Source organism: Hylaeus anthracinus, unplaced genomic scaffold (genome assembly GCF_026225885.1).
Source record: "Hylaeus anthracinus isolate JK02 unplaced genomic scaffold, UHH_iyHylAnth1.0_haploid 12002, whole genome shotgun sequence".
Taxonomy (NCBI): domain Eukaryota; kingdom Metazoa; phylum Arthropoda; class Insecta; order Hymenoptera; family Colletidae; genus Hylaeus; species Hylaeus anthracinus.
The window spans coordinates 4,917,186-4,933,711 of record NW_026534349.1 but is presented as its reverse complement, the minus strand read 5'-3'; the positions used below and the strand labels follow the sequence as shown (position 1 = coordinate 4,933,711).

General features: G+C 49.9%; 1 protein-coding gene across 6 annotated transcripts in view; it reads right to left on the bottom strand.

The window, feature by feature from the left end:
* Positions 1–1,018: 1,018 nt before the first annotated feature.
* The window catches only part of LOC128891514 (protein Tob1-like), a 67,768-nt gene continuing 52,260 nt past the window's right edge, over positions 1,019–16,526 (bottom strand). For all 6 annotated transcript variants that reach the window (XM_054151027.1, XM_054151026.1, XM_054151023.1 and 3 more), the window contains 2 exons: positions 4,559–5,491; positions 1,019–4,252 (listed from right to left, as the gene is read on the bottom strand). In XM_054151027.1, the coding sequence (XP_054007002.1) occupies positions 3,613–4,252; positions 4,559–5,289 (1,371 nt within the window). In that variant the 5' untranslated portion in view covers positions 5,290–5,491 and the 3' untranslated portion in view covers positions 1,019–3,612. The remainder of the gene's footprint in view (positions 4,253–4,558; positions 5,492–16,526) is intronic.

Here is a 16,526-nt window from a genome sequence, read left to right as displayed (position 1 = left end):
AAATTATGCTACAACACTTACACGATACGAAGTAGTCACGCTAAGGTTAGAAACTAGTCCTAAGGAGAGAGGACACTTGCGCGCTTTGGATCGAGCTGGGATCGTGCGATACGCGAAGGAACCCTGATTTATATCTCTGCGGACGAGCTCGTCGACAGTCTCCAGGCCGCGCGTACTCCGTACGTTTGTCCCACGACGACAAGATAAACACTTTTTTTTTTTGTTAATACTTAGCACCTAGTGCCTGGCCCGCGGCTCACGGCACCTCCGTCCGTCGTCGCTGTCTTCCTCTCGACGGACAGACTCCGACCTTCGACCGAACAGGGAATCACCGTTCGAGATGAAACGATGTACCGACGGTCACCGAGACCGAGGAGAATTTTTCGGGACGATCGTTGCTGGCTGTCGAGCTGGACGTTTCCGAGGAGAACCGAACGAACCGAGGACTCTTCGGTCCGAGTTAGGAAGCCTTTGCGTAGGCGTTTTTCTCTTCAGGAGGGTCTGAAATTTGTCAGGAACGTAATTTCTAATAAATCGTTGACTGGCACCTTCTGAAAAATGGCTTCGTTTAGGGGTCTTGTACTTGAACTGTTCGCGATAAAGTATTAAAAGTATCCTGTATCGAACGACCTAACCGAGACTCAGAAGATCGATTCCAAATGGGAAGTTTCACGGTACTTATTCGGGGAACAGCCGGCTCGACAGTCGTTCACCTGGAAACCTCGTCTCGTCGTTCTCCGTGGAGACTTCTCGAACGGAGCATCTTCTCCAGTCTTTGGGTCACTGGCGCGGTCGTGTTCTGTCCGTCGAGGACAGTGACGGCGGTCTTTAATAACGTAATCACCTAATTATACTGGCGAACGCGGACTGGCTGGTTGCGGGCTACTCGTGGCTAACCGTGACGTCCCCGTTTCTCTTCGCGCTGCTAGAAGCTTCGATGAATGCCCCTGAGCGACGCTCGCGAGAGTCATCTCTCGTAAATTGCCTTCTTTCGACAGCAGTTTTACTAGCCGTCTTCCGAAAATTCTGATCAACGATTTTGGAGAATACAGGGACATTCTCCTCGGTTCTGCGGTGTGGATGGTACCTACGATCTCGAGGCGTCGCGCACGTACGCGCGGACGAAGCGGCGCCTAACTTCGGACAGGCAGCCTCGACCAAGCCCAAGGATCGATGGGCTAGCGAGAAACCGAAGAGCTTGTTCGATAGCACGGGAATTAGGAAAGTTCGGAAACTCTCACCCACCGGCTTGGTGTCGCGAACTTGGACGAGCAGAGGGTGCGTTGTCCGATAGCTGGAGTACTCGAGAGAGTCGTCGCGACGCCCCATGAACCCGCGTCGAAAGAAAACGTTCAGCCAGGGGATTAGCTCTGGATCAAAAGATATCCAAAAAATGCGCGAAATACTCATTCGGATGCGAAATTTCGACGCTAACCCGGTCACCGACGTTCTCGATTTGTTTCGTTAATAGTCCGACGAAAGCTTTACGTTTCCTAGTTTTTAGTAAGCCGTGTACTCCGAGTGTATCGTTATTGGCAACATCGTAATCGCTATCTTACGCACGATAACGCAATAAAAGATTCAAAAGTGAGATCGACGCGTAGCGATTGAGTCTTCGAAAAGGTATGGACAATTGTGTTTCAATTTCACGAGTAGATAAAAAACGTCTCTTACGTTAAGTCTTAGAATTAAATATAAAACTAAGAATTTAAATATAAAGTAAACTATTATAATATTACAAAATGTAAAGGATTACAGTTTCGTACACCGTAAAATAGACTATATTCTCGTATAACTTAAGCAACGAATAATACGCAAAATTGTCTACCATCGTTCAAAGCGACTCTCGGAAAGACGCGTCGGATGATCGGGCCGTTCATCAAAATTCTGTTAAACCTTGATTCGGAGGACCCGCAACGCAGCCAGCTCTCGTTCCTACGAACACACCGCCATTCTCTTTTCCTTTCTACTCCCTCCTCCCCCGTGTTTTCTCCCCTACTCTCTACTGCATTTATTATAAAAATAAAATGTAAAATCGTACCGAGGACGAGTTTTCCAAACGGTATGGAACTGCGTGTATCGTCTGCGATTCGATCGACAAAGAAATCACCCGGGGGGTCGGAGCAGAGCTTGGACAGCAGTGCTTTCGTCCTCTCTCACCCCCGCGATCGTTCAAGAAAGACGTTGTTCGTTCGTCTCCGCTGGTCCTGGTCTGTTCGCTGATGGGTTCCAAGGGAACGAGTCGCTTCTCACTCTCTCACTTTCTCTATCTCCCTCCCTATGTTTCGCGAACGCTCTAGAGTACGGAGTGGTCGTCGCGTTCATTCCTCGAACGCGATTCATCGACGCTTCTGTAGCTCGGGTTCACAAGTAGTTCCTACCGTTTCGCGAGAACCCGTGAAGTGAGTGCATTATTCTTGAATATAATACATAGGCTCTACAGATATATTCATTATCAATTCTCCGACTATACCAGTGAAAAAATAAATTATTACACGTTGGTAATATCTGTGTACGTGTTGGTGAAGTCGTGCGCGAAAGTGTTCTTTTCACCCCTCCCGTCCCCTCTGGTGTCCCGATGATAGTCGGCCCACGAGGGGGTTGGTGTGTACGTATTAATTATATGTGTTCGTCGCCAGGTGAACGGTGAGTGTGTTCTCGTCTCTGCGTGTGATTTCCGTGTCGTATGTCTGTGTACGCGCGTGTGTATGTATGTGTGTGTGTGTGTGTAGGGGGATGTCCGAATGTGTGTATGCGTATGTATCTCTTGGCCTTTTCGCTGTCCCAGGTGTGGGTGCGCGTCGTTCGATTTCTGAACCGAAACGACTGGTCTCGAGTGGCCGATCTAAGGTAGCCAACTGGAGCAGCCATTCGAACCTGGCGACCGTGGGCGCCATCGCGATCGGGTCCGTCGATCATTCGGTTGATGGAACGTTAGCGTACACGCGAAGCTCTACGGTTGAGTCGGTGGTTCGCGTTTCGCGAGTCCCCGTCGTGTCAAAAATTTCTCCTTCCTCGTTCTCCGCTCCTACTCGTCCGCAAACGTTTTACACGCATTCCTCGGCACACGCTCTCTTTCACTCCCGCTCTTTCTTTCCCTCTCCCGCGAATCCTCGTCCGCAGTCGCGTGGCCGCAGGTTGCCGATCTCCTATCTCCCCATCCGATTTTTGGACGTGTTACGATGCGAGCCTGTCCATAGATCGGCAGCCTGCCACGATCGCGGATACGCGTGGCCGGCTCTCGCAACGACGAGACGGATGGAACGCGAAACGGGGAGTCGTCGAAACCGATGAAGTCGATGACCAAACGTTCGGGTGATCGGAGCTACCGTGGCGACTGTTGGATACACTCTCTGGAGAGAGAGACAGCTGGAACTAGGATGAGCAGGAGTCGACGGCCTCCTCTAGGCGAGAAGCCCCCCGGATGGTGCAAGCGGATCGGGTGTGTCAGGGTTCGGAACCTAGACTTTGGACGACGTCTCGACGTAGGAGAGACTGGAAGGGCGTTTCCGTCTCTCTGATCCTCCTGTCCCGCCTCTCTGGCAAAGCAGCACCGAGGATGGGGCACGACTCGAGCCGCGCTGCTCGCTCGGCTTCGACCCGTGCGGGGAACTAATTGGCCACGAGGAGGTGCTGATACTGGCTGGCCGAATACGATGCCACGGAGCCCAAGCCGAAGTTGTTCAGACCCTCGACCAACGCTGTCTTGTCTTGCTGCTGAGCGGCGCCGTTCACGTTGCTATTCGTCGCCGTGGAACCGACGGGGCCGAGGTTTCCGGCGCTGTGAGAGTTCCCGTTGCTGCCTGCCGCGCTGCTGGTGCCGTTCACGCTGCCACCGTAGAACTGGTGGCCGGCGATCGTCGCTGGATCGAGATAGGACGACGGGAAGTTGGCGCCCGTGTAGAGATCGGCAGACAGGTAACCACCGTGGCTCGACGAGTCGAAGATGTTGCGATGAGGGAACTGAGGATGATAGGCGGCTGGCCCGTGCTGGAAGAAGTACGCGCTCGGATCCGTGTGCTGCTGCCCAGCACCCGCGACTATGCTTCCCGGGGACAGGCTGCGGCTGCGCGGGGAACTCCGCGAGACCGGCAAACCACCGGGAGCAGCCTGCTGCTGCTGCTGTTGTTGCTGCTGCTGCTGCTGTTGCTGCTGCTGTTGCTGCTGATGCTGCTGATGGTGATGGTGATGGTGGATCTGTTGCTGCATGGCGCGCTGCTTGATGTAGTTCGAGAACTCGGTGGGGGACATTCTGAAAGCAGGAAGGTTACGGTGTGGTTCATTTGCCAGCTCGATTGTTTGCTACCGCGTGTTGCGGTCAGGGGATAAAGAGCAGGGAAGTCCGGTGAATCGCGTGGTGCGTGGAACGGTTGCGGTGGGTTGGTCGAATTTATTCGTGCGTGGGATTGCGACCGGTCTCCGTCGGACGAATTTATATTAGGTTGGTCGATATTAATCGACATTAATTTTTTACCAATCTAATATCTCGATGCTCGTGGAAGCTAACGGATACCGAGAGACGAGAAGAGACTGAAAAGAAACGAACTTTGTTACCAACCTGTTGGCGCGTTTGCTGCTGGTCTTCAGCTTGGTGCTGCCGAACTTTGTCTGAGCGAAGGTGGCGGTGGTGAAGGTGAGCGGCGCGGTGGTGCGTGGGATGAAGACTGTGACAGGACTAGGCGAGCGCTTGAACGAGTTGTTGATGGGCGTCGGCGACGGCGCCGACGAGGAACCGGATCCGTGGCCGCTCTGCTGGTTGTTCGAGGAGCCGTTGCTCGCGTTGCTGCCAAGCGAGCTGGGGAACGGCGACGTGGACTTGGGACTGAGACTGAGCCCGCCCAAGGACGTGCCAACGGCCTCGATGGGCCTGAAGCACTGGGCCTCGGGGTTGAAGGTCTTGGTCACCTCGCGATCGGCCGAACTCTCGTCGTGGGGGTCGCCTGTCTCGGAGTACAAGATTTTCACCGCGTTCATCTCGCCGATGCGGTAGCTCACCTCGCCTGGGTCGACCCAGACGGCCAGCTCTGCTGGAAGGTTCTCCAGGATGTCCTGGATCGGGACGCCGCTCTCTTTCGCGGCGCGTTCCAACACGGGGTCCACCGGGTCTCCGGTCTTCAAGCATCTGAACGCCGATCCCTTGAACGGTTTCTCAGGGTACCAGTGACCCTTGAACTTGTCCTTCAGGGCTTTCTCGAGCTCCTCGCCGAAGATGTTCACCCGTCTGCGAGGCAGCTTGTTATAGAGGTACGATATCACGAAGTTGAGCGCCACCTGCACCTCGATGTGCATTTTGGCCTTTGCTGGGAGAATCTTCGGGCTGTTGCTGGTCGTGGCAGCCGCGGAATATTACCGAGGACGTTCGCACGATCGGCCGTCTTGCCACGAACGCCGCCTGGTCCTCGAGGATAAAGCCGCTAGGCAACGGCTCGAAGCTCTGGCTGCGGTGATATTTGCCAGGGACTCACGCTCGAACTCGATGGTATCCGTGGATCTGCAACACGACGAGAACGTTGTTCGTTAGGTACGCGTTTTTCATCGTAATCGGTCTGTCGACATATTGAAAGGTTCGAATAACCCTTGGAGAATCATTTTAATAAAAGAGTCCCCGTATAAAAATCCCCTACTCGCGGCACAAAGAAGCCCTATCGCTATTGGACGAGGCTTTCTGCAAGTGCAAAATCACATTAAAAGACTCCCAGCCAGTATCTTCGAAAGGCATTTGCTTTTACTCGGAGCCCGTGTTATCGGCTCTTTTCACGATCGCGCATTGAAACGGAACGCCGGTTCCGGTTACTTCGGGTTGGCGCCTTCGGGTTTCAGCCCCCGCCCCAAAGAAGACGAACGAGAGCCAATCGCTTTCGACGTATTCGCGCGGCATAATGCCCTCTCGGGCTTCCTGCGCTCTCCGACAAAGAGCTCTCATCCGAACCCTCGTCTGTTCGGTGGTTTATTTCGTCGCTAATTTGCAACTCGATTATGCGCGACGGAATCGTAAATTCTCAGCCTCTCGTTAAAGGGTTCCACGATGGTAGTTTACGTCAAGGTTTTGTTTTTCAACTTCGACTCTTCGCGACCCGAACACATCCTGAACAGATCTTCTCTGGAAACGGATATTCCCATTCCCTCGCATTATCATATTTATTTACATGCTACTGTCTATACGGAACAGTTCACGTTCTCTCTGTCCAAGCATATATCAAAAGTCAAACTCCCGTCGAAAATTTCGGCGACACGCGTGTCTCGATCGAAAGGAACTACTCGATCGAGACGGAACCACTCCAACTCCATCGACTGTGACTTTCTCAAGATCTTTATTTCCGGTCGAGCAAGTGGATAAAAGTCTCTCGAAAGCCTCGTCGAAGGATAAAACGCTCTCCAGCCCCCAGGCTAATTCAAAACGCGTTTTCCGGAATCCTTGGTCGCGTATCGGTGCAACGGAATATTCAGCTACTCACGCGATTACCGTGAAACGAACGGCAATAAAAGGGATTGGCCCTTAGCGCTGCCGAGTGGCTATCTTATACAGAGGCATCTCGTCGCAATTGCGGAAGTTGCTCTCTGAACCCGAATGACATCGAGAGGGAAAGGCTTTTCTTTGCTTTTCTCCCTTCGCCCCCTCCGGCTTCGCTCTTTCTCGAACCACCCCTGATTCTCCCTTTTTTCCCCGCTGTATCTCTCGCCATTTTCTTTTCCTTGCTCTTACACTCCGCCTTCCACCTCTGGTCCCCTTTCATCCGTCATCCTCCATCATCTACCATCAGGGGTGCGCAACCCTTTTCGTCACTGGGCCAAACGATGTACCATGGCCCTCTGCCACCATAAATAATATACGATAAACTAAAATTACAATCTCTGCAGTGGCGCACTTACTATTTTTTAGTTTATCCCGTTTCATTCACAACGACTGAAGAAGTGCTCTCGGCACATTTGGTAGAAATGTCGTCGGTGTCAATAAATTTACTCCACTTATCGTTCTCAAAGCCATTTTACTACCCGCGAATTACTGTATTCACGTTTTGATTTTACTTTCGTATATATTGCGCACCACTGATCCACGTTCTTCCTTCTTTTCCAGCTTCGTGGATTCCTAGACGACCATCGAGACTCTCGGGGTATGTCCGTCTCGGAACTCAATTCCGTCGTGGTCCTGCTTCTCCTTTTTTTCCAAGCGCGATCTTCCAAGAAACGGCCAGACGAAGGGCGGTAAAGGGAGCGTAAGCTCCGAAGGAGTCCACTAGATCAGCAGCCATTTTGTAACTGTGTACGACAGGACACTCTCTTCAGTGGTGAGTAAAGTGTAATCTACGATCTTGATAACTGACTCATTTTTTTATATCGTGAAAGAATTCAATTTTGAACGAATATAATTCCACGAGAATTTCGCCGTTTTTCGCCGCAAAGTAATCGTTTTCCAGCTTTGCTTTCCTCCAGTTCCCTCTCTTTAGTCTCTTTTGCCAAATATCGTAGCGAACAACGCGAACCACGGGTATTTTTCAATTACGCAACTGCAGGCCACCTTTGCGGCCGTTTCGTGGCTCGTTTGTGCCCCTCTGCTGAGGTTCCGACGCGAAAAACTATTTTCGGGTGCTTGTTGCTTTATTGAGAAATAAATAGAGGGTGATATTTGAATTCCGAGAACGAAGGGAGAAACCATGGTAATCACCCCTAAAAACGTTGCGGATGAACGGGCTCAAGCGCGAACACGAAGCGAAAAACATATACTCATCGAATACACTGTACCTTTGAAATTCAAGTAAATTAACCTACTTATATCAACGAAGAAGGGTTCCGAAATAATCGGAACTAATGCTACATTTTGACTCCGAATTGAAGTAACACATTCCTCGAGCAATCATCCAAGGTATTTCGACACTATGAAAAGCGCAAACGTAACTTCGGACCGCTGAAAAATTTTCCCTTCATTTTTCCTGATAACAATTCTCGACCATCCCTCCGCGAAAGTCTCCCCAGCCGAAAGAAAAATGTTTTTCTTCGCGCGGCGAGGTTCAGAGCTGGATATGTAGGTTAACCCCGCTGCACCCTTTCTGGTTCCCAGCAGTAGTACACGACGACGGGGTTGCCCGAGGTATTGATCCCGGCCAGGGTTGCCGGAAGGTTCTCAAGTTAAAAATACACGGCCTTGCGAGTCGAGTAACTGCGAAAAACGGCTGTCGTCGTCGCCCTCTTCTTCTCCCACCCGTTCGGAAATCTTCCTCGACCAGAAACAGATTCAGGAGGGTAGCGACGGACGGTATGGGAGAGGAACGATTAACGGTGGCTCGATAATTATCGCGGAAGCGTCGTCTTGAAAGACGAAGTTCAGGGCGGGCCTGTTCTTTCGAGTGGTTCGCGACGCGGCCTGAACGACTATTAAACGACAGCGGCCCCGTGTAACTATTAATTAAGAAGCGCTGAGAGTCGAGGTAACTTCCTCTCGGGCATAATTAAAAACGAATTGAATCTGGGAGGCTGAGTACGCCGGGGAAAACTGGCTGAGAATCTTCCAACGTTTCACGTAAGATTTTCCGTGCGAGAAACCCAGCCGACAAAATTTTTTACGAAATAATAGCCACGCGCGAGCGAACACACGAGTAACGTAATTTTGGAGAATACATGTACGGCAAAGATAATACGAGCGGTCCACGAACAGGGACAGAGACTCGAATAGATCTCTAAATACGTACGCCATAAACTCGACAAGACACCGTGTAACCCTGCATTGTGCCTAGAGACCTGATGCAGAATAGATCCAAAGTGGATCAGCTCGCGAACATCCAGAAATGGCAAACGCAGCGAGGATGATACAAGTATCCCATGAATAGACACGGACCAAAATAGTTCCCCAAGCACGCTCGATATAAACCCATCTAGATACCAAGTAACCCCACATCGGAATAACCTTATACAACCTGGAAGCATGGTACGTTCGAAGTAGGTCTGCTGTAGACGCAGAAAGTTGAAACTAGGATCGAGGGTTTGAAGTTTGCTGAAAGCAGGCCCAAAAGCAGGTCGAGCCGAAAGTAGGTACGAAGCAGATGGAAAGGCTTAGCGGCGTGTCCGCGAACAACGGACTGAAACTAGGTTTTCGAGCGTCCCTTTTTTCTCAAGATATCTAATCGATAAACGCAGCGGCACGCCATCGTTGCAGCCCGAAGAAAAAGGTACCGAAACAGAATTTTCCCTTTGAATCCGTCGGAACTTGTTCAACTTTATATTCGAGAGGCGACCAACTTTGGACCCTTTGGAGAACAGTGGGGCACCTACAGAGGAATACGAGTACAAGTCCAGATTGTTTAGTTCGTACTTATAAAATTTTTTAAAAGTACCCCAAACGGATGTCGAAGAGAATGAAATTCCACGCGAAAAAATTCCGACGTCTCCGTTAAGTTTCTGTAGCGTTCCCCTAAATGTCTGCGCAACGAGCAAACCGGATGCCAGAGCACGAGGTGAAGGGTGGCGCGATTCAAAGGACGGTCTTTCTCCCGTCTAGCTCCGTAAAACCTCCGGAGGTGAGAACGCTGGGGTTGGTTGCAGATGCGCGTAAAGACCTACGAGTGCGCCCTATCCTCGACTGCTGAATGGAGGGCCACGTGGCTAGAGGGGGACTGAATGTGGGCCAGACAAGTGTCCTTCAGCGAACCAAGTCAATGGAGCACGGGACTGCGAAACTCCGTCCTTTTTAGGGTGCTTCCAAACGCTGACGCGTCGAGGTGTTTTCAACGTCGGCGCGTTAGGTCCGTTTTCCGACCGACGCGACGCTCGTCGCCGTGACGCGACGAATCGATGAGGCGAACAGGTCTGACGATAATTATGCTCTCCGTTGCTATTCCATGTATCAAGTGGCTCCCTTCGATCGACGGGGATGGCGTCGTTTCGATTGACGACGCATAATTGCGCATCCGTGCGGACCCGTCCACGTGGAGCTCGCCGACGAATCGATTCTCGAAAGCGAGCCTGTCGTCTATCGGAAGAGACATCCGAGTGCAAACGGTTAAATCTTTGCACTGTTTTTTATTTTCGTTACGGACGGAAATTTGCATTTGCTCGCGAATTCGGAGTGCGAAGTATTCGTTATCTGGAGTCGGAGGAATTACCCACGGCGCGGATAATATAGGACGAATTTAATACACCCGATGAACACGTGTGTCGTTGATAACTCGTTTGCAAACGTTTTCGAGTGCAACGACTAGGAGAATCGGGGCGGATTTTCCAAGTGAGAAATATTCGTGAAACGAAGGTATAAGTATGCAGCCAGAAAGCGTTTGAAAGTGGATATAATTACGACTCGACCTAAATAAGGTCAAGACACGGGTGCTCGACCCGACCTACTCGCCCCTGCACTCCATTACTTCGGCGGAAAGGTGTTTAAATCGGAGTGCTTTGCTGGCTCCGCTTCCTCGTCAACTATAAAAATCGTTGTTCCTCTATTAGTCATGTTAATCAACTCTATGAAAGCATTAATATCTACGTCTATAAAGTGGTTTAACGCGATCGATTTCAGTCTACAAAGTGGTTCGATACGATCGATTTCACACCTTCGCGATCTTGGACGGAGTCACAAGTTCCTTCACTTGGTGTAAATATAACCGCATGTGGTTTCATTTTTAAAATCTGATCCTCTTTCATCGACATGGAAAAAACTTTACCGCACGAAGGTCTTGGGATTCTCTACACCCCAAACGAAGTAACGAACACTTTACTTCCTCCTTCACGGAGAACAGATCTCGAGACGTACCCTCGTTGATATTCCCTTCTTCAAACTCCTCGCCAGCTCGCGTTAGTTTCTAAAGTTCCTCGAGACAATCGTCGTTCCCTTCGACGAAAATCAAACCTCCTCCTCCGTTCCAAACGAGTTCGGGAAGCATCATCGAACTTATCGGCGAATTAGCGAACGGCGTTCTCTCGCCTGCAGCTGGCAACTCTCTGATTACTCTATACTGACAATGAATAGATGGCGGACGGGAGGAGACCGTGCGGAATCGCGTTACGTAACTACCGGTTACACAACAAATCGGCGTGTTCACGTGTCACGGCGACGTTTTAAAGGTCGTCGCATAAACAAATTCATGCTTAGGCGAAAACGTATCGATTCCGCGGGTTTCTCTGGCCAACTCGACGGCCTTCGAGGAGGCCTCCCTTTTGACGCATCGAGCCACGTTGCGGCACCAGCGATTTCGAGACGGATCGATCGATCGCGGGCTTCCCGGCGAGGCTGCTTCCTTCGACCTGAAAAATTAATCTCGCGACTCCGCCCCGCTGGAACAATAGACGAATGCTCGCAGAGGAAATATCGCGTTTCGTCGAACGATTGCGGCTTTTAGTCCGGATTCTTTTCCTCTTGTTATTGCTTTCTCCTTCCAGGTTCGAGAGAATCGTTCGTCGCGTCACGAAGTGGAAATACCAGGAAACTCTTCGATCGTGCTAGTCGCGACCGTTTCCTTCAGTTTTGAAAAATTCAGAATGATTCGAGACTCTTCTTTGTTGCGGTCGTTTTTCTCGATTACAACAAACGACGCGAGTGCGCGCTACAAACGCGACCCTGACATTAGCTTCGACCACGTGGCGAGCGAGTCGCGTGACATCGCGGCGATCTCGTTTCCTCAAAGTCAACAGAATTGCAGAGCTCGATGACTCGTTCGATCGAGCCCGAGTGTGCCACGTAATTAATAATTTTTGCACGCGTGCCTCTTCCACCGCCGTACTCGCGATAGATCAGTTTACACAGATGGTGGTTTCTATTTCACGCGTTTCGTTTTCGCTTTACCGTGCACCGGAGACTCGAAGACAATGTCCCCGAGCGGAATTCGAATTTAACGTTCACAGCTTTTAAATACGAGACTCCTTGTCACGTAAAAGATCGACCCAAAGATCGTAGAGCTCGGATACTTTCTGGACCTGTTTGTCCAATTTATGCGAAGAGCATATATTTGTATACATTCTCCAGAAAGACTTTCAACGCGTCGCTAGCACGTGCGCCATGTGACACTTGAATTTCGCAACAGCAGACCGTCAGTGATCACGAACACGCATAATCGAATTCACGACACGATCCGAGGGACTTTTAACAAATTCGTCGAAACGTTTGCGACACTATCGTTTCCATTCGTCTTGCGCAACGATTACAACAGCAGGCGCCCTTGAATCGCAGGATCCAGACAAGGCCAGTGAACTGTTCCGAATCGAATCGATCAACCGGACAAAATTATCCCATGACGCGTTTGCAATTCCGATCTTGGGACAAATTTAGCTTGGTCTCGTGGTGATGTGGCCCGTTAGGATGCGTCGGGTCTCCTAAACGACGTCGTTTATCCTGCGTTAAATCAGCGGGATTGTTTTGTTTATGCGCAACGTAGATATCCGTTATTAAAAAAAATAAAAATCTAGCCATTCCACGACTCTTCGATCGGCGTAAAAAAATCAAGGAGTTTCTTTGCCCTCAGGGGCTGTAGCATGCGAATATGCAGTTACAGTACGGGTTTAGCAACCCCGAGGTACCCCAGCTAGAAGGGAGTCAGTGGGCAGTGGGTAATGTACAGAGTTACGATAACGCGAACTAAGCCAAAGTTAAGAAGTTATCTAAGGCAAAGTAATGTCAAGAAGAATAGAAATAATTGTCGATACAATGACCGAAGTAACGTAATTACGCACTTTAAAAAACCAAGCAAGCAAGAGGTTTCTTGGATCGCGCCGGGGCGCGAGGATGGCGATTAATCGCGATGATTCGGGACGTTCGATGACACGTGACCGAACTGTTAGTTCAAAGCGTGTCCACGGAAGGATGGCGACGCGGGGCGTCTTCGATCGGATTCGCCCATAGGCGTCGCGCGATTCCTGGTCGAACATCGTGGTGTGGGTCGCGATAAATTACCGGCTCCCTACTTTTCCCTCTCTTTCTTCGGCGTGTGCTGGCAAGCGAGCCGACAGATCAATACGACACAGCCTCCGCTAGACACGGGCGCCGCTGCTCCAGATAACAACGCCACCGAAGAGACGGAGAGAAACGATAGAGAGGAGAACGGTAGCGGAGAGAGAACGCGGACATGCCCCATAAGCCTCTATTTAAATATGTAGCGCCCCAAATCCGAACGAGAGGGACGCTCCCTCCCTCGAGGAGGATGGTGGAAAAAAAGCCGTCGAAACGAAGACCCGACGGATTCGCGACCTGGGTCAATCCGTTCGGCTTTAAGCCTCTCTGGAAATTACACCAGCAGCCGGATTTCGGAAAAGTGATCCATGAGAATCGACTGCGAGCAATTCTCTTCCTTTTCACGAGCATCTTTTCTCCTCGAGATGCACTCGAGACGGGAATCGATAGAAAATGAAAATTAGAGCGAACGGGAATCCTCGCGGGTGTCTGGGATCTTTGAGAGCCTGGATCGGTGGCAGGGGAACTCCTCGACTATCATTTAGATAACATCGATGTCAATTTAGAATGAAATTCGCGTTTCTAACTAACTGTTTAAACTGCTTTACTCGTCTTACATTTCAGCCGTGCGATGCATCGAGGTTTTAAAGACAGCAATATGTTTTTCTTCGCGAAATAATCCGGCTCTCCGGATTCCGCGAGAGCTAAGACGATTCTCGGGAATGACGACGGAAGAATGGATCGTTGGAAACGCGCGTAGGTGTCTCGCGGAAAGTTTTAACGGTGTTTTCGCGCGATGCTCGATACGTCAGACGTGACGCAAGCAGTGGAATAGTAAATCTACCCAGACGCCCCGTGAGCAAATAAGGCATTCGAATGGAAAGTTTCATATTCTTTCGAGGATTCCCATCGAATTTTGCCACTTTCGAAACACCTTGTTTGCTTCCTTTGTATAAAAATAAAGGTTCAATTCTAAGGTAACAAACAACCGCAAACGAGCGTTGTAAATCTTCGAATAAATAAGTCGAATCGTTCCAGAGCTCCCCGAGAGGTTAATCTTAAGCTGTAAATTTCAGTCTCGATTCGCCTGCGCGTCTCTTTGTATCCTGTGGACATTTTGATTGATTTATTTCGGTCTTCCTGCACCGTATCAAAAATTTCTGATAATTCTAAGCCGGTAGATTTGCTGTTGCGTCAGCCACCGACTCAGGCGCGTGGAATTCTTTTTCAACCAACGACAGATCTTCCCGAACGTTTTTGTTTTCACGTTTCTGGCAATACGGGACCCCGATAAAGCGCGTAGGAATTTTTTCGCGGATCGCGTAAACTGCTGCGATTCATTGAAGACGACGGCACGAGACAACGACGAGGATCCGATCTTATCGGGGGCAAGATTTGCTCTGGAAAGGAGCTGGTCGCGGTGGAGGATCTCGGAAGCAATGTAACTGTATCTGAAAGATCATCAAACGACACTGACACTCGCGGAAACGAGGTCCACGATCGGTCGATAATTTTGTCGTCTGCAGAGAACGTTTCAATCGGAGGCTGCGAACTTAATAGCTAAAAAGAGAGTATCGGTCGCCGACTGGGGACAAAGGAGGAAAGAAGAAAGCCAAGACCATTATCCGAGAAAATACGGCCGGTTGTCATCCTCAGAGCTCGACTCCAGACGGTCCAAGATCCGCCAGGTTGTTTCGTGGCCAACGCTGCCGAGGTGCTCCGGTGATTTCGCGACTGGTCGACCTATCGACGTTGCGCCGAAGATAGGCTGCATTCTTCTTCGCATACAAATTTCAAATGCGAACGGAAGATGAAGACAACACCGATGAGCAGAAAATTATATCGTATTCGTGGAATGAACCATTTCGCAAGGAGCGCATCTAAATTCTATTGCTATTATTTGGATAAGATTCGACCCATCTGTGCTTCGCACCCAGCTCGTTGCCGCGACTCTGGTATTAATCTTTCGGTGGCCAGTGCTTTGGGCTTTTCGCGATCAGCTGTTTTCCCTGGGAGTGATAAATTGCGAGCAACGTACATTATTCACCTCTGCGAGAACAAACATTTGTACCGTGGCATCGAAGCGAACGATATCGTTGTAACAACTGGAGTGTTACCGTGTCCATCGCGGGAGGCAGTGTTTTTCTCGAAGCATCGCGAACGTTATAAAATATTATCAATCGAGCCTAGCAAGCATTATCGTCCTTTGAAAGTGCTACGCGAAACGAGGAACAGAGCGATCGGTAGAATAGCGGAGACAGGACACTTGGGAAATCCCGTCGAGAATTACTTCACCTTATCGTTCCTAGTTATTGCAGGAAGTAGTTGAGAAACGACACCGTTCGCTCGATAATTGCCAGATAACGTTCCAAGTCGGCGCGAAACAATTGATTTTCATAGTGAAAGGAAAAATCGTCGCGAGCTGCTCATCGACGGATCTTGGACGTCGACGATAAATAATTGAAGCCAGCTCTCCATCTCTTCCGATACGATACCGTTGCTTGCGTCAACAGAATATTTATTAATCTCCGCTGATCGTTCCCGGTGTAAGCGTTTTATCCCTATTAATTCTCAATTAGTCACGAACCGGTCCGGAGAACCATCGATTCTCGGAAACTTGGCCAACGTCTACTTTAATCCGTGGCGACATTTCATCCTATCGTCCCGATGAAGCTTTGCTCTTTATCATCCGATCGGAGAAAGCGTCGGAGACAAAGAGTTCCGTGTTCGTTCCAGACAGCCGCGAATTCGACGATAGACGCGAAAATCGTTCGTTCCTTTTCTACCCAAATTTTACGAATCGATGGGACTAGACGAGTAACGCTGCGAACAGTGGTATACTTATCGCTCAGTCACGCGAAGATTCGAAATAATCATCGAAACTATGAGTACCAGAGGCCGTACCCGAAACCGCGATACGCAAGAGCAAACATAGATAGGATTTCCGCGAGCGCGGTTTCCGCACGGATGAACGAAGAATTTCTTTGTTCCACGGACAGGGAACCGCTTCCCTTTCGCGGCTCGCGAAAATTTACGTTCCACTGCAATACCGAGGACTCGGTTCAACGCTCCAGTCGATAAGTTTAAGACACGTTCGAAACGACCAACATTTTCTCGTAGCAGTGCTACGAAACGGTTTTGTAATAAATCGTTATCTCTCAACTTTTAAACTATCACGCTTCCCGAATAATTTCAAGCAGCGCTGTCCATGTGTAGAGCCTGTTTGTCTTCCTGTGCACGCGTCGACGGGACATCGTTCTAGTACAGTAATCGAGACGGAGCGAGAGAAGCTCCTTAAGCCCCGAGAGTTTACATCGGACAGCACCGATTTAAACTGTTCAAACATCGCGACAGATAAGTTTCCCGGCCTTCTACGCAAGTTTACGATGGGATTCTGTGTTTTCGAAGTCGAAAGAACGACGCGTCATCGTTGTCGTCTTCCGAGACGATCAAAATGTGACGTAAAGATGTAGAACATCGAATAAAATAAACGTACAGGTTAATTTTTCTCTCCGACGTTAAATACGGCGACGAGCAGCTACGCGTTTCGATGCAAATCGACGTGAATTCAATATAATTTACCGATAACTAGACCGTAGATGTTTATGCACAGCAGATATGCAAGAAACGTATGACGTTAACGCACGTTAAATATGCACAC